Consider the following 26,034-nt stretch of genomic DNA (forward strand, 5'->3'; position numbering starts at 1 on the left):
TTATAGTTATAATTGAGAGATAAAGACAAAGGAAGAAAAGAATGGATCATAGAGCTATAGAAAGTTGACTATATTGTTCACTGGCTATTCAGTTCTTGGTGACCAGAACCCTAATTTTATCTTGGTAATGAATATGCTGTGTGGTTCTGGTCAAGGTGCCAAGCCTCTCTGTGCTCATCATACTCTGTTCTGTGTCACAGATAATTCATATTCAATGGAGTTAACCATCTTACACTATCTCATTATAACTACTGTGAGGATTAACACATGGTTTCCAGCCTTCTTTGCAAACAGTACCAGATAAACAGTAACAAGATCCTGATGGAGAGAAAGTCCACCCCCTGAGGCATGAGCTGTGAAGGATGGTTTCTAACAGCTGGAAGGAATGGGTCTCTGGACATCTGGGAAATGGTGCTCATTCTTTGGCAGAAAGCTACAGAGCGATTGGAGAGAGATCAGAGAAGGGCAGCAGGAGGGATGATTCAGGAAAAGGGGAGATCTTTGTATATGGAAGGATTAACACAAAAGGAATGAACTGACCCCAGCCTGGCTCAGGGTGGGGGCAGGAATGACTCAGTACTGCCTCAAAGTCTAGAGGACATGGTTGGGGAAGTCAAGGAATGATGTCGTGTGATCCTGGGAAAGTCTTTTTCCTTCTATGGGCCTCAGTGCTATCAGCTGAACTTTAAGTCTCTCTGGACATTCTCTAGTCTCTCTTCTCAGGCCCATTTTAACTCTAACATTATATATTTAAAATCTCTTTGTCCCCACGAATATTCTCTGTCCCTCCCAGCTGTAGCATTTTCTGCTCTAAGGTCCAATATTTGGTTCCAATATTCTCTATTCTAAATTTCCTTTCTGTTGTGATATTCTGTGTTCTAAAGTGCCTTCTAGCTCTGATATTCTCTATCTTAGTATTTTTGTTTTAACATTCTATGTTCTAAAGATCTCTCTGCCTCTAAAATTCAAAATGATTTCTACTCATGTACAAGTCCATGTGGTAGAGGGAGACCCTGAGTTTCTTCTGAAGGCTATGTTAGCATAGCTTAAGGTCTGGCAGGTCCATCCAGTTTGGAAAAGGTTTGGCATTTGGGCCTGTGGTGGCAGACATGTATACATACATTGGTCAGCAAGGACCAGCCTCCCTAAACTCCTAGAATACTTATCCCTAAGGATTTGGTGAGCCAGGGATAAACCATTGTAAAAGTAATCAAAGCATACATATCTTTTCAGCCACTGTGGAAGAGACTGTCAGTTGTCTTTTACTAAAGAATGGGGAGGTTGGATGCTCCATCAGTAGATGGGAAATCGATACAGGTGAAAAGAGAGGTTAAAAATATTCAGGTACTTAATATCATGGTTATTTGTATCTTATTCTTCTACTAGATTGTAAGCTCCTTCTTGGCAGGGACCACATCTTACAAGTGCCACGGGAAACTGATGAACGGAGCATGTCCCAAAGAGGGTGACCAGGAAGATGGTGCTGCTGAACAAATAGTTGAAAGAACTGGAGTATTTATTTAGCCTAGAGAAAAGGAAGGCATAGTGCAGACGTGCCAGCTATCTTCAAATACTTGAAAGCCCATCATATGGGAGAGAGATTAGATTTATTATGCTTGTCCGTGAGAGTAGAACTAGGAAGTCAAAGACAGGCAGATTTAGGCTCTATAAGAGCGAAGACTTCCCTATGGAGAAGTGGAATCAGCTGCCTGAGGAGGCAACAGGCTCCCCTTCACGGACCATATTCCAGAAAAGGATAGGCAGTCCATGAACAGATATGCCATAGAGGAGATTATTGTTTGGGTATGGATCAGTCTAGACAGCTATAAAGTTTCCTTCCTACTTTGAGATTCCATGATTCTTTATTTGTGGCTAAGGGCCTAATGGCAGTTAGGTAGCACAAAGTACCTGGTCAGGAAGACCTGAGTTCAAATCTAGCTTCAGACACTCATTAGCTATATGACCCTGGGAAAGTCACTTAACCCTGTTTGCCTCAGTATTATCAACTATAAAATGAGCTGGAGAAGGAAATGGCAAATCATTTCAGTATCTTTGCCAAGAAAACCCCAAATGGGGTCATGAAGAGTCAAACAACTGAAAGTGCCTAAACTAAAAAGGGCCTAGTGCATATTAAGAAACAGAATAGTGCACTAGAAATACACTGGACTTGAAGTAAGAAGTCCTGGGGTAGAATTCCATCTCTGCTCCATACTATGTGACTTTGGTCAAGTCACTTGTCTTTTCTCTTTTTAAATTTTTTTCATCTGTAAAGTAGACATGATTGATATCTGTTCTATCCACTTCACAGCAAAATCACTGAATTAGAGTTGTCCAAAAAAAGAATATGTGGCTCAGAAAGTGGTGGATTCCCTCTCATTGGAGGTCTTCAAGCAGTGACTTGGATGACCTCCAGGTGAGTATGTCCAGTGGGAATCCCTTTGAAGTATGATTTGGACAGTGTGATACTCAGTGTGGCCTAAAGGATAGGACACTTGGCTTTGACACAGGTAGATCTGGGTTCAAATCTTGCCTCAGACACTTACTGGCTGTACCAATTAATCATTTATTAAACACCTTCTGTGTCTCAGGCAGTATACTAAGCACTGGGGATACAAAGAAAGGTAAAACATGGTCTCTGCCCTGAAGGAGCTCACAGTCTAATGGGGGAGACAACATGTAAGCAGCTAGATACAAACAAGATATATAAAGGTGAGAAGAGTTATTATTGTGCTATTATATTAATGACTAATTATTAATTTGTGATCTGGTTTTTCTTTTGCCTTTCTGCTTACAGCCCCAGCTTTTATTAAGGTCAATCTGTCTCTGAAGGATGTGCCTAGTTGATGATGTTACTCCTAGCCCACAAGGAACATGCTCCTCAGTCTTGGGTGGAACCCCACCCGACTAGGAGACCCCCTTTTTTTTTTTAGCGTATAAATAAAATCCAGTCTGGGTGAGTCCTTACCCTGCAGAAAGGAACTCCTGTCTTTGGTCCCCTCCATTAGAGTGTAGGGTGACTGATCTCATGAAGGAGAAAACTAACCAGAGAGGTCCGGATGGGGATGGCTTCCCCCTGCTCAGATTGCTGGAAGCTGCTGAGTCTCATGGTCAAGCTGCATTCTCAGCTGAAGGAGCTGAAGACTTTTAGCCTACCTCCTCATTAAATACCCACCAATCAGGGTTGAGTTTCACTTATCAGGGGAGTTCCCTGTAAGAAGTTATTTAAGGCATCTTAGACACTCCCTTGGCATTTTTGGTTATTAAGAGAAACCACTGACCATCAATTTATTGATTGGCTCCTAGCCTAATTAATAGATTGATTATTAATTATTCAGAAACTCTGTCTCTTGGGATTTTTTATTCATTACAAAGGATAAATTGGAAATAATTAACAGAGAGAAGGCAGTAGCATAGAGTGATCAGGAAGAGCTTCTTGCAGAACATGGGATTTTAACTGTGACTTGGAGAAGCCTAGGCTACCAGGAGGCAGAGATGAAGCGAGAGAGCGTTCCAGGCATGAGGGGCAGCCAGGAAAATGCAGAGTAAGGTGATGAATTGTCCTTGTGCCAGGAACAGAAGGAGGCCACTGTCACTGGATCTTCAAAGTGGGATGGAGGATTAGGGTACAAGGAGGCTGGAAGGGGGTTGTGGCAGAAGAAGGTAATCAATGGCTTTGAATACCAGAGGAATTTATATTTGACTCTAGAGGTGATAGGGACTTATTGAATGGGGTGGGGTTGGGAGATGAAATCATGATATAACCAGAGCAGACTTTAGGAAGATCACTTTGACAGCTGAGTGGAGGATGGACTGAAAGTGGGGAGAGACTTGAGGCAGGGGGACCCACCAGCAGGCTATTGCAATTGTCCAGGAGTGAGATGATGAGGGTTTGCACCAGGATGGTGGCTGTGTCAGAGGAGAGAAGGGGGCATATACAAGAGCTATTACAAAGGTGAAATCAACAAGTCTTGGCAACAGATCAGATATGGAAGGTGAGAGAAACTGAGGATGACAACTAGATTACCAGACCGAGTGACAGAAAGGATGGTGGTACTCTCAATAGTAATAGGGGAAGTTTGGAAGAAGAGAGAGGTTTTTTTTGGAAAAGATAATGAAGTTCCGTTTGGGACATGTTGAGTTTAATGCATCTATGGGGGCTCCATTTTGAGATTATCCAATAGGCAGTTGGAAATGTGAATCTAGAGGTTAGGGTAGAAGTTAGGGCTAGATAAGTAGGTCTGAGAATCAGTATAGAGATGATAATTAAATCTCCAGGAGCTGATGAGATCACCCAGAGAAACAGGATAGAGAGATAAGAAAGAGATCCCAGGACAGAACCTCATGGAACACCCACTGTTGGTGGGCATGACCTGGATGAAGATCCAGACAAGGAGACTGTGAAGAGGCAGTCTGATAGGTAGAAGAACTGGGATAAGGCAATACAAAAACCTACAGAAAAGAGAGTATCAAGGATTAGAGGCTGATCCACTGTGTCAAATGTCTACAGAGAAGTCAAGAAGAATGAGGATTAAGAAAAGGCCATTAGATTGGTAATTAAGATAATTTTGGAGAGAACAATTTCACTTGAATAATGAGGTTGGAAGGCAGATCACAGAGAATTTAAGAAGATAGTGAGAAGAAAGTAAGCTATATGACCCTGGGCAAGCCACAAGAATCTCTATGTCTCAGTTTCCTCATCTGAGGGGGTTGGATTCAATGATCTTGAAGGTCTCTTCCATCTCTAAAAATATTATCTTGCCACTGGATGACCCCAGGTTATTTCCAACTCTTAAAATTCTGTGATTCTTTAACATATCCTGTCATCTGTCTTGATAACAGAATGGCCACAGTGCTTCACTATTACCCAGTGATTTGGGGAGAAGGTGAAGAAAGCCTCTAGCACATTGGGTAAGCATTTTATGGTGAACTTTTGGGGGAGCATGGACAAGAGCTGCACACAAGGGGCAGGCATGGAGGGATAGGTTACAACTTGCATCTTTGGAGGGAATTCCCGAGTGGATAAGATCACAAATTCACTTGTATATTTGAGGATTTGGGGTTGTTTTCTTTTTTTGGGAGGGTGGGGGTTGACATATAAATACTGTCTCGTAGTTGTAGCAGTAGTAAAGAGACCTGGGTTCAATTTTGACTGTGCTGATTATTAGCTGTGTCATCCTAGACAAGTCATTTCCTTTCCCTGATCCTGTTTCATCCTTCCCTCACAGGGCAGTTTTGGGGAAAGTACTTTGTAAACTTAAAGCATTAGAGAAATGCCTTTGTATTTCCCCCACACATAGTAGGTGACAAACATTTGTTGAAATAAATCAAATAGAACCGACTGAGTTACTTTGTCTTTTAACTCACCTTCACGGTCCCACCCTCCCCGACCCCAACTCCGCAGCAGTAAACATCACTCTCTAGCTTTGAAAATTATTAGCTGAGTGGCAATGGGCAGCTCCCTTGATCTTGAGTCTCAGTGTTCTCATCTGCAAAATGTGGAAAACACTTCTTGTGCTTTCTTCTTGCTATTCCAAAGCAAGTACTTTGTAAATCTCACAGAGCAATTAGATAGAGGTTTTATGAGGACTAACTAATCAGCCCCTGGGGCTCAGCTCACCTTATATACATCGTGACTATTCAGGACAGCATCGAACAGTGTATAGAGGTCATTTAGCAGGTCCACCACCTCAATGGGCTCACTCAGAGCTGAGATGGTGGTGAAGCCAACGATATCACTGAAGTAGATGGTCACCTGGTCAAAGTACTCTGGGACCACAGTGGTCCCAGCCTTCAGTGCCTCTGCCACAGACCTGGAAGGAGAAAAGGGTGAATCAAGCCAAGTGAAGGGGGAGAATTGGCTTTAATTTAATGTAGGGGCTGAATGGTAGGGACTATACTACAAATCCCTCCATAGTATCTTACACATGTGTGCTTCTCTTCACTGATGCAGCCACTACCCTAGTTCAGGTCCTCATCACCTCTCTCCTAAACTATTGCAATAACCTCCCTACTTCCTTCCCTGCCTCAAACTTCTCCCCTCTCCAATCCACACCTGCATAAGTGATTTTCCTAAAGTACAAGTCTGACCATGTCACAATATTGCTCAAAAAATCCAGTGGCTCCTTATTGCTCTTGGGGCAAATTATTAATGCCTCTATTTGGCATATAAAGCTCCTCACATTCTAGATCCAAACCTTCAAGATTTGTCACACATTGCTTCCTTTCATGCACCTGTTGCAACCTACGTCTTGGTCCTCTTAGGTTCCATTCTATCTCCATCACTGTACCTTTAAATTGGCTGATCTCCCCATGCCTGGGGACCTCAGCCTCTTAGACTCCTTACCTTCCTTGAAAGATTAGCCCTCTTATCAAGTCCTATGGGAAGGTTTTCCTAATATACCCCAGTTACTAGTGCCCTCCAATTACTTTGTATATATATTTCTTTTATATTTCCAAGAGTCCATTTATTTATGAGTTCATTTGTTTGCCCCTAGCAAGTGTGATTTGTCTCTTTCTCTCTCTGTCTCTCTGTCTCTGCCTGTCTCTCCCTGTCTGTCTCTGTCTCTGTCTTCCCCCTCCCTCCCTCCCTCCCTCTCTCCCTCTCTCTCTTTCTCTCTCTCTCTCTCTCTCTCTCTCTCTCTCTCTCTCTCTCTCTCTCTCTCTCTCTCCCTCTCTCTCTCCATATGAAGTCATGAAGAACATTTTTTTTTTGGTAAGGCAATTAGGGTTAAGTGACTTGCCCAGGGTCACACAGCTAGTAAGTGTCAAGTGTCTGAGGCCAGATTGGAACTCAGGTCCTCCTGAATCCAGGGCGGGTGCTTTATCCACTGTGCCACCTAGCTGCCCCGATGCAGAACATTTTCATGTTAGTCATATTGTGGGGGTAAAAGCAAGAAAAAGAAAAGAAAAGAAAACATGTTTCGATCTCCACTTTGAAATTGTTATGGATCATTGTTTTGATTAGAGTGGCCAAGTCTTTCACAGTTGATCATCATTACCATACTGCTGTTACTGTACACAATGTTCTCCTAGTTCTGCTCACTTCACTTTGCATCAGCTTATATAAATCTTCCCAGGTTTTTTTTAAACCATCCCTTTGTTATTTCATATGCACAATAGTATTCCGTCACAATCACACACCACAACCTGTCTAGCCATTCCCCAATTGATGGGCATTCCCTCAGTTTCCAATTCTTTGTCACCACAAAAAAAGCTTCTGTAAATATTTTTAGACATAGGTGTAATATTCTTTTTTCTTTGATGTATTTGGGGGTATAGATTTAGTAGTGGTATTGCCAGGTCAAAGGGTATGTACTGTTTTATAGCTCTTTGGGCACAGTTCCAAATTGTTCCTTAAAATGGTTAGATCAGTTCACAGCTCCACCAATAGTGCATGAATGTATTTTCCTACATCCCTCCAGCATTTATTATTTCCCTTTTTTGTCATCTTAGCCAATTTAGTGGGTATGAGGTGGTAACTCAGAGTTGTTTTGATTCATGTTTCTCTAATTATTAGAGATTTAGAACATTTTTTCATATTACTTTTCATGGCTTTAATTTCTTTTTTTTGAAAACTGACTATTCATATCCTTTGACCATTTATCAACTGGGAAATGGTTCTTATTTTTATGAATTTAGTGCAGCTCCCTATATATTTCAGAAATGAGAACTGAGAGAAATTTGCTGTAAAAAACTTCCCCCAGTTTTCTGCCTTCCTTTTATTTTTTGCTACATTGATTTTGTTTGTGTAAAACCTTTAAAATTGAATGCAATCAAAATTATTGATTTTGCCTCCCATGATCTCTTGTTTGGTCATGAACCAGTCTACCTTTCAAGCATAAGAAAGAATAAAATAAGAAAAAAGAAAAACAAGAACAGAAATAAGGTAATTTTTGTGTATAGAGTTAATTTCTGGATACCCCTTCCCATGTATGTGAGAATTTGGGCAAGTCATTTCTCCTTGGAGGGTCTTGTTTAGGAGGGGGCTGGTCTTAATCATTCCTCAGGCCTAGATTCAATCCCTCCTCCCCTTTGCCTCTTAGAATGTTTACTTTTCTTTAAGGCTCATATCAAACTCATATAATGCAAAAAGCCTTTCCCCCAGCTGCCCTTTCTTTCCTTCTCCCCATCAAAGTTGCCCTTCATCTGTTTTGTATGTGTGTGGGATATGCTTTGAACCCCTGTTGTTTGAGGATTGGTTGAAGGAACTGCGCTTGTTTATCCTGGAGAAGAAAAACCTCAAATAGAACATGATAGTAATGTTCAAGTATTTGAAGGGTAGTCATGTGGGGGACAGAGTAGCTTGTCCTGTGGCCCCCAGAGGGGAGGAGGAGAAGAAGAGGAGCCAGCATTTGTAGACCCTTTAATATTTGCAAAGCTCTTTACACCTATTGTCTCATTTGGTCTCCCCACAATAACTCTATGAAGTAGGTGCCATTATTATACACATTTTACAGATGAACCAATAGAGTGAGTTACCTACAGTTACGCAGCTAAGAAATACCTGAGGCAGGCTTGGAATCCAGGTCCTCCTGACACCAAGTTCAGCACTTTACCCACCTCCTCTGAACGAGGAGGAATGGTGGAAGTGGCAAAGAGGCAAAGACTGTCCATAAGTAGAATGCATTGTCTTGAGAAGTGGTCTGTTCCCCTCTACTTGGAGAACTTCAAGTTGGGGCTGGATGACCGGTTTGTTGGGTATGTATAGAATGAGGCTACCTTTCATGTATTGTTGTTCAGTTGTTTCAGTCATGCTTGACTCTTTGTGACCCCATTTGGGATTTTCCTGGCAGAAACTGGAGTGGTTTGCCACTTTCTTCTTCAGCTCATTTAAAATGTAAGCCCTTTGAAGGCAGGGACTGTTTTGTCTTTGTAATCACCATACCTAGCATAGTACCTGTCTCACAATCTGTGCTTAATGAATGCTTGTGGATTATCTTGCATGAGGGAAGCTGGGTTTCCTCCACCCTATGACCTCCTAAGAGCTCCCCGAGCTCCCTAGGACCCCCAGGAACCCTCTGGGGGCTTACTTGGGAGGCCCTGAATCCGGAGTTAGGAAACTTGGTTTTGAATCTTCATTTTGCCACATATTAGCCACAAACTCTCCAAGGTAATTTTTCTTTTGCTCGTCTGGAAAATGGATACAATATGTGCACAACCTGCCTCACACAAAGTAGTTGGGAGGAGAGTACTTTGAAAACATTAAAGCAAATAAAAGAAAGCTATTTAATTTATTTCAGCTGTTCAGTCATTTTGTTTGTTTTGTTGTTTGTTTGTTTTTCAGTTGTGTCTGACTCTTCATGATCCCATTTCAGGCTTTCTTGGCAAAGATACTGAAGTGTTTTTGGTTTGGGGGTTTTTTTTTTGTTTTTTTTTTTTTGCCATTTCCTTCTCCAGCTCATTTTACAGATGAAGAACCTGAGTCAAAAAAAGGTTAAGTGACTTGCCCAGGGTCACACCAGTGTCTGAGGCAGGATTTTAACTCAGGAAGATGTCTTCCTGACTCCAGACCCCAGCACTCTATCCACCATACAATCTAACTGCCCCATTTAATTTATAAAAGCTCTTAACAATAACGACGATAATAATAGAGTTTCACAACGAGTAGCCATGGAAGGATGGATACTAGTCTTGCTGATTGTCAAGTGCAAAGACTTAAGCCTGGTCCTTCCTACTTACTGGGGAAGCATCTGAGAGAGCAGCTTCTCTGTCTTCTGTTTCTCCAGTTCCAGCTCTTCCGTCCTCGCCTGGACCAGGTCCTCCAGGTCATGGGAGTACTTCTCCAGCAACCTCAGCATCGAGTCCGCCACGCTGCTCTTCTTGCCTTGGTTGATGCTTTTAAACTGAAGATGGGAGAGGGATGTAGATCAGTTCCCACCAATGAAAAAGCAGGATCCCTTCCTCGAGGACAGTGCTCTACAGTTTGGAGAATGCTTCTCACAGTCCTGAGGGGCTTTACAATGAGCAGAGCATTTTGCAGTTTGTGTAGTAGCAGTGTATTATGGTAATCACCATCACATTTATGGAGCACTTTCATATTCTTAAAGAGCTATCTATAAATGATCTCATTTGGTCCTTGTTATAATCCTGAGAGGCAGGGACTACATATATTAGAGAGCAAGAGACACAGAGAGAAAGAGACATAAATTATAGAGAAAGAAATTATATATATAGAGAAATGATAGATACATGGATACAAATATATCATATAGGTATATAGGTATATAGATGGATACATAGATAGGCTTCTGTTAAGCAAACACTATGTGTTATGTACTATTCTTTACAAAGATTACCTCATTTTATATTCACAACAGCTTTGGGAGGCAGGTGCTATTATTATCCCATTTTACAGAAGAAAAAATTGATGCTCCACAGCCTGTGTTAAGCTTAAGGTCACACAGATAGTGGATGTTAAAAGTGGGATTTAGAGGTGGGTCTTTCTGACTCCAGGCCTTCTACCATTCTGCCTCTCTTATTTGATAAAGTTCTGGCCTTGGAGTGATGAAGATATGTGTTCCAGTCTTCACTCTGACTCTAGCTGAGTGACTCTGGCCAAGTCACTTAACCCTTATAAGCCTGAGATTTTTATCTACTCAGAAGGACTGAGATCAGTTTGGCGGAGGGAGGCTGATGAAATCAAGGCTCATTTTCATTTACAAAATGCTCTTGTTTACTATCCTATCCCTTTTTAGCAACTATTCCAATTTTTTCTTCTCTTTCCTAGTGAATTTATTTGTTCTGTGTAGGGAGCACATCACATTTGAATATTGTTTAATAATATTTATGGTAGGGCCCTGTGATACTTTGCCTTGCTCATATAACTTTCCTTTTCTGGGCTTAAGTTTCCATAATTGTAGAATGAGGGGGTAGGACCAGACGAACTCTAAGGTCCTCCACAGCTCTGACCTTCTAGGATTCTTCTTTCCCAAAAACTCTGCAGAGTAGGGTAAGATAGGACCCTGCTCTAAAATCTACCTTAAACCTTTAACCCCAGCCCTATCACCTCCACTTGACTTCCTAACTTACAAGATTGGAGCCCCCAGAAGGGTGATCTCTCAATTCTACTCGGACTTATTATCACCTCCTTCCAACCATTCCCAGTAACTCCCAAGATCCCTTAAGCATAACCCCTTGGTCCACTCCCTCTGTCCTCTTCCAAGATCCAGCACTTATCCCTCAGGGCTCAGGGCTCAGGGCTCAGGGCTCCCAGTAACCAAATCTATTGGCTTTTTATTCGTTCTTCATTCTCCTTACACCCCTTGAAGCCTTGGACATTGCTGACTACTCTGCCATGCTGAATGCTTTGGACCACTGTCTCCTGATTCTCTTGCTCCTCCTTTGCATCTTCTTTCCATTTTGCACAATCTTCTAGTCCCATGTTCAAATGCTTGAAATTACCTTTGGCTCCTCCCTCTCTTCATTGCTCACAACCAGTCAGTTACCTAACCTTATTGATACTACCTTTTCCATCAATTCTTATATCCATCCCTTCCTATCTATTCCCAGTCCTACCATCTTCCTGAATGATTGCAATGACAGTATCAGTGTTAGAGAATATCTTAGGACATAGAATGCTAGAGTTGGAAGGGACCTTACGACACAGACTTTCAGAGCAGGGAGAGAGAGAACTTAGAACACAAACCACCTGGGGCAGAAAGCTCCTTAGAACAAAGAAGGGCAGAACGGAGAAGAACCTCAGCACATAGAGTATCAGAGCTAGAAGGGAGCTTGGAACGGAAGACCTCAGAACTGAAAGGGACCTTAGAACATTGAATGTCAGAGCTAAGAGGGAGCTTTAGAATATCGACTGTTGGAGCTGGGCTGGATCTTCAGGTTCATTTAGTTTAGGGGTTCTAAACCTTTTTTGTCACATACCTTTTTGGCAACAGGCTTCACAGGTTTATGGATGCCTTGTCAAAATAATGTTTTCAAACAAAATACAGAGGAAATATTTATATCAATTAGTTAGTCAATAAACACGTGTTAAGCACCTACTATGTGCTTGGGACTCTGCTAAATGCTGGGGATACCAAAAGAGGTTAAAAAAAACCCAGTCCCAGAGGCAGCTAGGTGTCGCAGTGGATAAAGCACCGGCCCTGGATTCAGGAGTACCTGAGTTCAAATCCGACCTCAGACACTTGACACTTACTAGCTGTGTGACCCTGGGCAAGTCACTTAACCCCCATTGCTCCGCAAAAACAAAACACAACAAAACAAAACCAGTCCCTGTCCTCAAAGAATTTAAATGCTAATGGGAGGACACCATATTAATAAGTATATACAAAGCAAACTCAATTATGTATCATATAGAGAATACATAGGAAATCAATTACATTGAAATGGTTATCTAATATTTAAATTTCCAAGTTCATAGAGACCTCCCCTTTGAAATTATAACCCCAGGCTAAGAACTCCTTTCTGGTGTACTCTAACCCCCTCATTTCATGGAAAAGGAAACAGGCTCAGAGAAGGAAAATTAGTTGCCCGAGGTTACACAAGTGAGGGGCTGAACTGGGACTCCTCTCCTCTCTCCTATCCCAGGACTCTTACTGCATTCCTTCTCTCACTTGCTTAACCTCCTTTCATCAATTTTCCTAAAACCAGGCAGGGTGGGGGAGAGGAGGAGGGAGGCAGTGGAGGAGGGGAATCAGGAGAAGATGTCATACCAAGTGAAATCAGCTGGTCCCCCAGGAGTCATTATCCTGTTCAGTCAGTCTCACACAATCCATCACCGTGAGGAATAGAACATGTTTAAACTTGTTGGGTCCCCTCCCCTCCTAATCTCAATCCTTCTGGGGCTGCTACATCATGGACCACAACAGAAGGCCTCACTAGGATTAGAATTAAGGAATGATAGCACTGGGAGGACCCTCAGAGACCAAACTGTCCAAGCTCCTTATTTTACAGAAGAGGGAACTGGGAGAATGGAAGGGACTGGGGAGGGACTGTGGCACAATGGAGAGAAGATTGGTTCTGCCATCAGAAGACCTGAGTTTAAATCTCACCTTAAATGCTTAACTATCTGTGTGTGACCTTGGGTCATTTAAATTCCCTGTGCCTTAGTTTCCCCATCTATAAAATGAAGTCAATGGATTATATGGCCTCTGAGGCTTCTTCCAGCTCTAGAGGTATGATCCTGAGGTCACAGAGGGAGTCACTCAATGGCAGAGACAGGACCAGAGACAGACCAGGGCTGTCTCCATCACTTGTGAATGTCTCAGTGGTGACAGAGATCATATGGCCACCTTCCACCATGTAATGCTGTGGAGCACAAAACAGCAGCTAGATAAGTATAAGCTGGAGAGGCAGCCTGGGGTAGTGGATAAATAGAGGGGGGCAGCTTGGAGTCGAGAATATCTGGGTCCAAAGGCTGCCTCTGACACATACTAGTTAGGCGACCATGGAGGGGTCACTTTTTTTTCTTAAAGGCAGTCCTTTAAGACTAGGTTACTGATCCATAGCCAAGGGAGGAGGAGGGTTTCTGCACGTGAGTTCCCTACACAGATAAAATTCCAATTCCTGAATGAATAAAAATGTATGTGCTATCATTATTATTGTTGTTATTATTATATAGTACTTTAAAATTTATAAATAACACTGTGAGAAAGTGCAAATATTATTCTACCCATTTTTTTTAGTGCAAAATGGTCAGAGGACCAGAGTTCCAATCCTGACTCTGCTCTTTATGACCTACATGATGTTGGGCACATCATATCTCCCTTCTGGGCCTAAGTTTCCTCATTGGTAAGATTAGAGAGGTTGAATTATGATTCCCATTTTGTAGAGAAGGGATCTAAGGCCCAAATCACCAATCACATGACTTTTCCAAGGTCACACAGCTAGTAAGAACCAGTCTTCAAATCCCAAAACTGCTTAATATAATGATGAACTCTTTGAACATCTTGACTCTAAGCCCAATTCCCCTTCATCATACCACTGTAGAGAAGAGAAGGCAGAGTAAGCTGCTCAGAAAGGGAAGGAGGGGGCTTGGGAGGAGGACACCAGTCCCTTACTTACCTGGCTGAAGATGTCATCCAAGCTGGGTCTGTCTTCTGGCTCCTCACTCCAGCACTGTTTCATCAGCCTGATGCACTCAGGTGGTCCCTGGTCAGGAGACACCATCGGACGGCAGAGGGGAGGAGGAAACACCACCTTCCTGATGATTTCTGTAGCAGAGACACATGGGAATCCCTCCTCTGAGTTTTCATGCAGGTGACCCTACCCCCCCATGCTTGGAATGTATTTGCTCCTCATTGATACTTATTGAAATCTTTCTTATCTTCTAAGGTTTAGCTTGGATTCCACCTCTTGCACAAAGTTTTCCTTGATTCTCCCGTCTCCTCCCTCCATAGCTAAAGGTAAAGTACTTTGTAAGGATCTCTCTTTTGCCCTTAATGCACTCTAGCTTGCATAATTTTTATTTATGTCTATGTCCATACATGTGCCTCTCCCCTCCTCTAGCTCTCAATTACATTGGGTACTATGGTAAAACACATACTACTGAAGCGGCTTTTGAAGGACCGCCCCTTTTGGGAAGGAGACCCTGACGAACAGCCATGCGCCTGCTGCTGCCCAGAGAGCGTGGCCAAGCACGCCATACTTCTGGGATGCCAACTTAAAAGTGAGAGTGAGAACAGAAGTTGGCATTCTGTCTTGAAGACTCTGGCTTGACGACGCATGCTTTTGGTGATGGGCTCTGGTTCTCCGCCTGGCAGGCAGTTTGGGGATTTGGTGAGTTTTATAAAAGAATATAGACTAAGCTTAGATCTAAGATTATTCATTTGTATTTCTACTTTCCTGTTTCCCTAATTGGTATCACCTGTTTGTTGTCTAAACAATAAAAACTAATCCCTCACTGATTAAAGCTCAGAGGCTTCTTTTTCTTAGTGGTCTGGGAGATATATAAGGGAAAAGTTCAAAGGGGGAGTTTAATGCTCTTATATCCAATTTTAAATCTCACAGTACCAAGATTTAGACTCAAGAGACTAGAATTTGAATCCCCACCCTGAACTCTTGTTGCAGCTTGGCTAAGCCTCAGTTTCCTCACTGTAAAGTAGGGCTCTGCTACTAAAGTCTTCCTCAGATACCACCTTGAGGCATAGAGTTGACCCTGACTTCTTGAAGGATACACCATCACCTTCCTTCATATGAAATCTAGGATATCAGAACTGGAGGGGACCTCAAAATATAGCTAGTTACAGCTAGACAGGACCTAAGAGTTTGTTAAGTCCAGTCACAGATAGAGAAACTGAGGCTTAGAGAGGACAAATAACTTGTACAAGGTCACACAACTGGACCACAGCAGAGCTGGAATTAATCTGAGATCTCTTGCCTCCAAGTCCAGCATAGACAACACTGCTTAATATAATGATGAACCCTGTGAACATCTGGGTCATCTCTATTATTGTGTCTCTAGAGTCCAAGTGTGGGGCACAGGGCAGATGCTTAAGAAATGTTTTTTGAATTTGTTGCCTTGAAGGATCTTGGGATTTCATTGCTATGGGCAGCCATCTCAAGAATCCACCAGTCCAGATCCTAAGCCCTCCCTGTCTTAGTAGAAGGTCTTTTTGTGTTTCTGGGGCAGAAAAATTAATTCCTTGGTGGTCCGCCCTCTGGTGGTGAACGTCTCTACATGTAGCTAAGCTAGGCTTCAAACAGCAAATACAGTCTACTGAGGGGCCTGTCCTTGAACTCTTTCCAGCTTGGTAGGGCCCGCTGAAACTTTTGTACATCTAGCACAGCCTTTGGGAAACCAGAGGGTTCCCTCCATGCCAGGAGGAAGTATCAGAGTGGGCATTAATGAAGAGCTAATCTTTTGAATTTATTAAATTAACATTTAAAAAAGCAAATACCCAAATGTTATAGTACAATAGTTCCAGTCAAAAAATTTTCATTCTGAATAAAAGTAAAAAAAATATTCATGAAACCTGGAAAGACTTAAGTGGACTGATGCTGAGTGAAGTAAGCAGAACCAGGAGAACATTGTACACAGTTACAGCAACATTGTGTGATGATCAACTATGATAGACTTGGCTCTTCTCAGCAATGTACTATGACATTTGGGTATTTGCTTTTTTTTTCTCCTCTGAGCTTCAATTTCCTCATCTGTAAAATGAACATAATTCCACTTATACTGCTTGCATTACAGAGTTGTGAGGGAAGTGTTTTGCAAACTTTAAAGCACCATAGAAATGAGTATTATGTGCCTCACCTCACTTCCCTGAGCCTCAATTTCCTGATCTATAAAATAGGCATAATAATCCTTGGGCTACTATATCTCAGAGTATTGTGAGGAACTACTTCCTAAGGGAAGACTTTTCTATTCCCTCCAATTGTTAGTGTTTTCTCCCTCTTCAAACTGCCGCCTTCTGTCTTCTCTGTGGACATGGTGTACCCCTCTATCCCCCATAGAATGTCAGCTACTTTGTCTTCCTGGCTGTAGCACCCCATATGTATATGCCATTGCTCCCAGCTCTTACATTTCATGCCCCATGTTCTAAGCACAGAGTTGGTGCTTAATAAATGGCTGTTGAGTTTGCTTTGCAAATGACATTTTCCTTATTTTCCTAACTTAATGAAAAATAGCCCAGTTTTATGTAGACTTCCAAGGAGTGATGTCTGGCCTTGTTTCTAAGTCTTTGAGATTGACCTCTGGAGGCCTGATGGGGGTTGTTGGTCAAATGGCTGCTTAAAGCCCCTTCCTCCTTCCTTCTCCTCCACCTCATAAATATTTGGCAGGAGCCCCAGCACCTGGAACACACATTCTTGCCTCTGGGTGAGTGTTTGTGGATGGGAGAGGGAAGTCCAAGCAGCTACGGGGTGACTGGAGCTCACTGCCCCAGCCTGGGGGATGCTTGTACAAGATTGAAAGGTGGCAAACATAACTCTGCTCTCCCCCCTGCACTGGGTGAGGAAAGGTTAACATCTGCCTGGAGGAAACTCTCTGCTGGGGGAGGGGAGGGAGGAGAGCAGGGCAACATCTGGAAAAGTAGGCTGTGGACCCAAGCAAGGGGTATGTGTGTGGGGGGAGATCATGCTGAGCTTAGTCTACAGGGATTCCTTGACAACCTAACTGCCATGATGGATAAGATGAAAGGGGATGTAGTGTTTCATTCAGCTTGGTCCCCAAGCATCCAGGTCAGAGCCTGACATCTGAGGCTAATAGAGAGAAGAATGTCTAACGGCCAGGAAACCACAGCAAAGTAGTTCATTATTTTCTTATCATGTCAAGACCATGGAAGAATAGAAAGAAACTTGGATTGAAAGCCATCAGATTCTGGGATCCACTGACTTACGGTGTAAACTCAGACAAGCTGCTTCCCTTCCTCTTGGCCTCAGTTTCCCAATTTGTAAGAGGAGAAGGGTGGGGGGCAGCTAGGTGGCTTAGTGGATAAAGCACCGGCCCTGGATTCAGGAGGACCTGAGTTCAAATTCGGACTCAGACACTTGACACTTACTAGCTGTGTGACCCTGGGCAAGTCATTTAACCCTCATTGCCCTACCCCCCCCCAAAAAGAGAAGGGTTGCACCCCATGATAGAGAGGTAATCATCTCAATATATAGAATGAGATTCTGACCATGATCAATTTATTTTACTTGACCATGTATATTTGTTACAAGGGTTTAGTTTATTTTTTCTTTTTCATTGCAGGGGGCAGAGAGGAAGTAGGAGGGAAAAGAAATGCTTATTAATTGAAAAAATGTAATAAATATTTTTTTAAAAGATGAGGAAGAGGATTAGGTCATTTCTAAGATACCCTCAAGCCATAGTACTCTATTTTTTTCCATATTGGTTTATTTATTCGGACTGTGTTCTGTTCTTGGTAAGGCAGATTGTCAGCTCTTTTGTTCTTCTACAGAGAGGGGACATTGTTCAAACTGAAAGAGATACTATCCAAAGAGGGGAAAAAGTGATTAGGCACAGTCTAGGAGTTGAGGTATTATCTGAAAGACCTTACAAATGCTTGCTATGACAACAGAAAAGGTAATTACAAAATACAGACATCATCAAACATGCTTTTAAAGACTATTTCGTTATGCTCATATCCCTTTAATCTTTGTTTCCCAAAAGGCTCAGCTCCTAGCCCAGCTGGGTCTATAGGGGGGAACTGTACACATGGTTTAATGAAATTGACATGTGGAGCTGAGGGGTAGTTGGGAGGAGATGGTTGACAAGAACACAGAAAAGAAAGCAGCCTTTGGGTTAAAATCAGGCCATAGTATTCTATTTCCAAAGGTATCTTTCATTTTATGTTTCATATTGCAGCATAGTGAGGTCTTTTCCAATTCTACCTACCATTTAACGTTCTATTATTTGAGGACATTGTTAGAAATAACATGCTATGTTTTATGTTGTAACATTCTAAATGTTAAGGTCCCTTGAAGCTCTAACATTGTATGCTCTATGAGACTTCCCAACTCTGACATTCCATGTTTCATGTTCTAAGGTCCCTCTCAGCTCTGTTCCATATCCTAAGCTCTTTCCCAGTCATGCTTTTTCTATGTTCCATATTCTAAGGTCCCCAAGTCAGAAGGTAGTGGAACTATAGAGTCCCTTGCTCTAGACACCAGATTATTTAATACAGGCAGCTTCTTCATGTTGTTTAAGTCCTATTAGCCTTTAAGTTCTATGAAGAAAGGGACTGTGAATGTCTTACTTATATTTTGACTCTCTCTGCAAGATGACCATAGTTTTAATGTTGAACTCTGCCCAAAGGGCTATAAAACTGTTCATGCCCTTTGATTCAGCAATACCACAAATAGGTCTATAACCCAAAGAGATCAAACAAAAAGGAAGAAGGTTCATGTGTACAAAAATGTCATAGCAGTTCTTTTGTGGTTGCAAAGAATTGGAAATTGAAGGGGGGTGTTTACCAGTTATGGAATGGCTGAACAAATTGTGGTATATGATTATATTGGAATACTATTGTAATGTAAGAAATGGTGAAATGGATGATTTCAGAAAAATTTGGGAAGATTTATATGAACTGATGCAACTTAAAGTGAGCAGAACCAGGAAAACACTATAATATCAATATTCTAATGATAATCAACTGCAAAGGACTTAGCAACCCTTGTCAATAAAATGATCCATGACAATTCCAAAGGACTTATCATGAAAAATGCCATGCATTTCCAGCAAGAAAACAGATGAACTCTGAGTAAAGATTGAAGACTATCTTTTAATTTAATTTTCTTGCTCTTTTTTTGCAACATGGATAATATGGATATTATATTGATGACCTTTTCAATGGGCAGGGAAGGGACTGGAGGGAGGGAGAGTATTTGGAATTGAAAGTTTAAAAAAAGAACGTATAAAATAAAATTTTAAAAATAAAAAGATGACTGCAGTTCTTTGTGAGCAGCCAATACTTAATAAATCTTTTTAAAATTGAATTTGCATTTATTTTTGTCAAGTAATTGACTTATATTGAGTATGTAGTCCTCTGAAGTTGAGAGTAAGGACACACCCCTAAGGGCAACATGTAAACAAGAAGTCAGGGCTACATGCTAGTGTTTGAAAGGTAGTACTCATCATACTATATGTAGAGCCCTTAAGTGGTGGGAGATGGAGAGAGAAGACAGGTGGGAATTTGTCACAGTGGGGTGGAGAGTTTTTGTGTATAGCATATGATGGGGAAGGGATGGTCAGTTGTTTCCTGGCCTCTCTGACTTGTGCCTGTTGGTATGCTTCCTCTGTGTGTGTGTTCCCTTGAAGAACTATGTGTCTTGGGCTACATTGTTGAGTTATACAAGTACTTGGGCATGGGTGATATAGCAGTAATAATGTCAGTGAATCTTTAGGATTCTTTCACTCTTCCCTAGGGCCTGTTAATGTCAGAACTCAGAGGAGCCTTAAAGTCAGAGGCTGAAGGACCTTGACAGATACTTATCACTTCCACCTCCAAAAGACACTAGTTGCTGAGACCACAAAATTTTCTGATACATACATATATAAAATATGTATATATATATATATATACACAGAGTAGTGCAAGGAACACTGGGCCTAATTAGGCCCAGGAGACCAGTTTGAGGACTAGCTCTAACACTTATTACCCAATAGAATGTAAACTACTTGGGAACAATGACTATTTCTTCTTGTCTTTGTGTCCCGCACCCCAATATAGCACAATATCCATCATTTAGTAGATGTTTAATAAATTCTTGTTGAATGAATGAAAGAATTATTAAAGTCCAACTATGGGGGAAATAATTTCTACAGTTTGGGTCTCTATTCCCCATAAAATGGGAATGTTATTGTTTTGTAAGGGGCTAAAATTCTAGCTAGTCTGTCTAAAAATCTAATGAGTGGTTGCCAATAAATTAGAAGCTTTAGCAAGAGTTTAGACTTTTAAGCATTTATTAAGGAGCATGAAAATTTGGTGAAGAGAAAGAAAGAGGCCTAGATGCCTACATCTATCTATCTCAGGGAGCCTGCATTTCTAGCTCCACTCCCCACGAGGTCCTGATGAAAAAGAGAGAGCCTCGCCCCTTCTTCGTCCCACAAGCCTCCTGTCTAAACCAGAAACATCAAATGTCACTTCCTGATGCCAAGGAACTGACCTTCCAAGCTACATGGCTTGCCCTCAGATGCCTTCTCCTTATGGCAGAGCTTTCCTAAAGTATCTCTCCAGCAGGGGGCGTCAATGGTCACAGTTTGCTTGTGTCTCACTCTTTGTGACCTGTGGACCATAGCACACCAATACTGTTCGTGGGCTTTTCTTGGCAAAGATACTAGAATGGTTTGTGATTTCCTTTTCCAGCGGATTGAGGCAAACAGAGGTTCAGAGACTTGCCCAGGGTTACATGGTAAGTGTCTCAGAATGTATTCGAACTCAGGTCTTTCTGACTCCAAGCCCCAAACTCTATCCATTAAGCCATCTAGCTACCCCTAAAAATAGGAATAATAACCCTTAAATTCCTTCCTTAATAGAGTTGTGGGGGGGGGAGGAGAAAGGAATTTACAAATTGTAAAGAATTATGGCAATGAGAGTTCTTACATACAAATGTACATGAGTTCAGAGTGATTTGTGTATGACTGAATGAATATAATTTCTATGGTGCTTTACAATGTGCAAAGTCCTTTTTTGCATTGTTATATACCTACCAAAATCTCTAAGACTTACTCACTGTAAGAAGGTGCCCCTGGGGGCTCAAAGACTATGTCAGGGGAGCAAAGCAAAAAGCTCTAGGAGTTCCTTCCTACCAAAGTGTAAAGGCTTTGGGTCCAGGTCTAGATGTAATAAGACTGGATATCAATCATCTGTAAACCTGCTTATTTGTGGCTAGAGAAGGCTCCTCACTGGATGGTGAATTCTGAGGGGGACATAGCAACACACAATCTCCTACAGTAAAATGAGGCTAGGATCCTGGTTAGTGGAAGGGAAGCACCTACATTGAGGAACTCTCATAGATCCTTGAATTTGGTGTATTGTTTCTTGGTGTTGGCATAGGGAACTCCAGGAATGCACACTCCTCCATCTTTGCAGATCAGACACTTATTCATAATATAAATTCTTAGAGAATTTCTAGGGGCCCTGAGAAATTGTGTGTTTTGTCAAGGGTCACATAGCTAGTATATGTTAGAGGTAGGGCTTCCTGACTCCAAGGCCAGCCCTCCCTCTGGCCCCAGTGCTACTCTGCTTCTCTGTCCTTCATTACAATTAAATCACTAAGTCAATAGTTCATCAGTAAATATAATTTCCAACAATTTTAAGTAAAGGGACATTTCTTCACAAATGACCTCCAACTGAAACAAGTGGGAGTGGTGTTAGCCATCAAAATGACACAGGTTGATTCTCAAGGTGTTTAGGCTCTTTTCAGCACAATGGACAGAGGTCACCAAGGCCAATATTAATCCTAAGGAACAGATTTCTTTTCTTTTCTTTTCTTTTCTTTTCTTTTCTTTTCTTTTCTTTTCTTTTCTTTTCTTTTCTTTTCTTTTCTTTTCTTTTCTTTTCTTTTCTTTTCTTTTCTTTTCTTTTCTTTTCTTTTCTTTCCTTTTCTTTCCTTTCCTTTCCTTTGTTTGTTTTGCAGGGCAATAAGAGTTAAGTGACTTGCCCAGGGTCACACAGCTAGTAAGTGTTAAGTGTTGGAGGCCAGATTTAAACTCAGGTACTCCTGAATCCAGGGCCAGTGCTTTATCCACTGAGCCACTGAGTTGCCCCAAGGAATAGATTTCTAATGGTGTCATTTAAGATATTAGTGGAAGAAGTAATTTTGAGTCTGTGAGAGGTGGTGTGATAAAATAATGGGATTTAGCAGATGCTCAAAGGCCCACCTGGAGATTAATCTAAACTGATTGAATTAAGTGAGAGTAATTGACTGCTGATTACCCTACTTCAAGTTAACTAGATTGTAAGCACATCTGGCTGGCCCTTAAGAAGGTATTGTTCTCAGAAGCTAAAGACTTTGAACTCAACTTGAGACCACCTTCAAGTCTAGTGAACCAATGGATTTGGATGATGCTAACCAATCAGCTTGAAGCAGTGTGTAAGGACCGCCTCTGCTCTGGACCTATAAAAAGCTTCCACACTCAGTTTGAAGAGAGTTTGTGGTTGAACCAGGCTCATGGCGGAGGACTTGAGGAAGAACCTGAACAGGCTGGAACTCTAGGCTAGATAGGCCTTTTCTTAACTATCTGAACTCCATGTGAATACCTGGTATGCTTTAATAAATGCTTAATTCCCAAAGACTGGTGCTAAAGCTTCTAATTTAAGGTGACCACACATTAGAATTTTTAGACCACACAATTTAGATTTTAATCATCACAGTGGGGAATATCCCTTCCATAGATGTAGAAGGCCAACCCTATGGAAGATAAAGGTAAGAAAATGGCAGAGGATGGGGAGAGCCTACCTTCTGCAGAGAGTCCCAATGTGCAATAGGGTGGTCCCCGAGCAAGCACTTCTTGCAAAATGATGGCAAAACTATAGACATCACCCTTGAAAGTGCCTCTCCAAGGTCCTTCTGGCCCCCTGAGCAATTCTGGTGCGGTCCACAGCAACTCTGCAAAGAAGGCAGAAGGCCAATAGGAAAGGATAGAAAGATGACTGGGCTGGCCAATAGAAAACCCTTATTCGAGTCCGAATTCTGACACTGACTAGTTGACCCACCTTGAGAAACTCACTTCCTCTCTTCAAGTCTCCCCTGTATAATGAGCAGTATGGACTAAATGATCTCTCTAAGATTCCTTCTAGTTCTAAAATTCAAAATTCTAGCATTCCATTTTCCATGGGGCCTGTGTAACTGTTCAATGTTCTAAGTCAACATCCAGTTCCAAGTTCCTATTATTCCAAGGAAGTGGGCAAGGTGTTCCCCAAGCTTGTCCTACTTACTAGATTATAAATTCTATGTGATGAAGAATTAGATCTTATTCATTTCTCTCTTCTTAACATTTAAAAATAGATCCTTTACAGAGAAGTGAGCTCAGTGTGGGGCAATAGAAACAAGATGAATTTAGAATCATAAGACCTGAGTTCAAATCCCAGCTCTTCCACTCACTACCTCTGTGACCTTATGTTTATTACTTAACATCTCCGCTTCTCATTTTTTACTCATTAAAATGAGGAGATTAAACTAGATATTGCCAATGGTTCCTTATTGCTTTAGTTCTGTGATCACAGGGTTAGTGTTTATTGATTAACAGAATAATAATAGTTAGCATTTATGTAATACTTTAAGGTTTACAACGCATTTTACAATTATCTCATTTTATCCCCATGACAACTCATTTTACAGATGAGGAAGTTGAGGGTCATACATTTGTCTGAGGTAAGATGTGAACTCAGTCAGATCTCCCGACTCCATGTCTATCATTCTATCCACTATGACTCATAGCAATTAATCAGAACCCATTAAAAGAAGCTTGAATAACAATGATGAGGATAGTTATGATGAAACTCAAAAGACCTATGAGGAAAACAGAACTAGACATAAGTGTTAAGGAAACTAGACTTTTTAATAAAGAGCCCACAATCTTTTGGGGGAAGTCTTCCCTGATCCCTCCTCCCCAGTAGTGTGTAATATGTATTTATATTATTATTGTTGTTGTTGTTATACATCATAGTTATTTGTGCTTATGTTGTCTCCCTAATAGACTATGAATTAAATATGGGGAGGAGAGGGTCTAATTTAAATTTTCCATCTCCTTCAGATTAGAACAGGGCTTTGCATACAATAACTATTTGATACATGTTTGTTAGATTGAATTATCGAACACTTTTACACTGGGTCCTCCAAAATATCCATCCAAATGATTGAATAGTGAAATTTCAAGGAATTATACAAGATGAGTAAAGGAGATATTTAAGTAGAAGAGGTTTGGTTACTGAACTACATAAATTATAACAGGCCACCTGTAGTTCCTAAGAGCATGTCCCTAAACACCAGTTTAAAAAGAAATACCTATCTGGTCAGAGCTCTCTAAAGAATAGGATTTCAACCTCCTGCTGGTCAAGACACTACCTACTAGACACAGTAGCTTTGAAGGGAGGAAGGGCTATGAATGGCCCCTGGTAGACACTGACCTTCTGGTGGAGGCTGGGAATGAGGAACCCGCTGCCTCTCCAAAAGTGCCAGATAACCATGGTCTGTGACCTTCAGCACAAAGCGCCCATCCACAACACAGTTGCGAGACTTGAGGGAGCCATGGGGAAATCCTCGATGGTGGAGGTACCGGACACCCTGGAGGATGAGGAGAATATGCTTCCTTGTAATATGCTGTAGAGCTGACCAGGGACAGTTGAGTTCAACATGTCTCACACTTTCATTTAATGGCAGGGTCGCAAGGAAGGGATACAGTAGCTTGTAGTAACAGAATATCTGATTGAAGGGGACTTTGAATCATATGATATAGAATATCAAAACTAGAAGGGTCCTTAGAACCAAGAATGTCAGAGCTAGAAGGAACCTTAGAGCATATTGCCGCAGCTTGAAGGGACTTTAGAACCTAGAATGTTAGAGTCAGAGAAAACCTTTAAAAAATTGACTTGGCAGAACTGGAAGAGGCCTTGGAAGAGAATGTCAGAGCTAAAAGGCACCTAGTGCTTAGCATGTCAGACCTGGGAGGGGCCTCAGAACATAAAGTCTCAGGGCTAGGAGGGACCTGAGAACATAGAATGTTACAGATGGAAGTGACCTTTCAGACCATCCAGGACAACCTCCTCATTTTACAGATGAAGGAACTGAGACACAGAGTGTAAGTGACTTGTCCAAGTTAAGTGTCAGAACCTGGCTAAAACCCCCATACTAGCTAGGACTCTTTCCATTAGAACATGCTCCCTAATGAGAGGATTGTGCTCATGGAAAATGCATTCGATTTGCAGTAAAAGGTTCTGGCTTTGAATCCCTGCTCTACTGCATACCAGCCACAAAGATGTATGGGGCTTCCCAAAAGGGGTTAAGAATTTAGGTTTGATTATTTGGGACTTCTGGGTTAATGCACAATTTAGAGTTTATAGAATCTGTAAAGATCACAGATAAGTTATTTGCTCTCATGACAAAATAAAGTCTACTCAAAAGTTTAAAAGAAAACCAAATACTGAATATGATTGAACTCCCACAGTGAGCTCTTGGTGAATTGCTAAGAATAAAAAGTTTCTAGGGGTACAAACGTTTTATTATTTATATCAACTTTGATGATCAAAATAACAACACATGAGCATTCAATAAAGAAGTGGTCTGACTTGTAAAGGAAACACACTGGACAACAGATTGTGTGATCACAGTAAAAGCAAACGAACAAACTGGATTCCTGCCAAATTAAGGCATTCCAGAAGGAAAGTTCTCAATGGAAATTCTCTCCAGTGGGTCTTTGAAAATGTATACAGCACCTCAAAATTATTCTGGATAAGCCCCTACAATGTAGCTATCACCTAACAATCTCTCCCACACCCATAAGTGCTTTAGAGATGTGGTTATTTCATTTGCTTAGCCAATCACATTGTTCCCCTATCGACTCAGTCAGAGGTGTCTGTTAATACTCACGAGGGGATCAAGGAATTGGTGCGTCTTTGACAGTTAATATCT

General features: G+C 41.5%; 1 protein-coding gene across 1 annotated transcript in view; it reads right to left on the reverse strand.

The window, feature by feature from the left end:
- Positions 1-26,034, reverse strand: part of GUCY2F (guanylate cyclase 2F, retinal) — a 65,565-nt gene that overhangs the window by 20,838 nt on the left and 18,693 nt on the right. Inside the window, exons 9-13 of the mRNA XM_043993705.1 lie at positions 24,534-24,690; positions 22,864-23,013; positions 14,020-14,168; positions 9,679-9,842; positions 5,618-5,810 (exon numbers count right to left, since the gene is read on the reverse strand). Of these exons, the coding sequence (XP_043849640.1) occupies positions 5,618-5,810; positions 9,679-9,842; positions 14,020-14,168; positions 22,864-23,013; positions 24,534-24,690 (813 nt within the window). The remainder of the gene's footprint in view (positions 1-5,617; positions 5,811-9,678; positions 9,843-14,019; positions 14,169-22,863; positions 23,014-24,533; positions 24,691-26,034) is intronic.

This window comes from Dromiciops gliroides, chromosome 3 (assembly GCF_019393635.1).
Source record: "Dromiciops gliroides isolate mDroGli1 chromosome 3, mDroGli1.pri, whole genome shotgun sequence".
In the NCBI taxonomy this organism is placed as follows: Eukaryota; Metazoa; Chordata; class Mammalia; order Microbiotheria; family Microbiotheriidae; genus Dromiciops; species Dromiciops gliroides.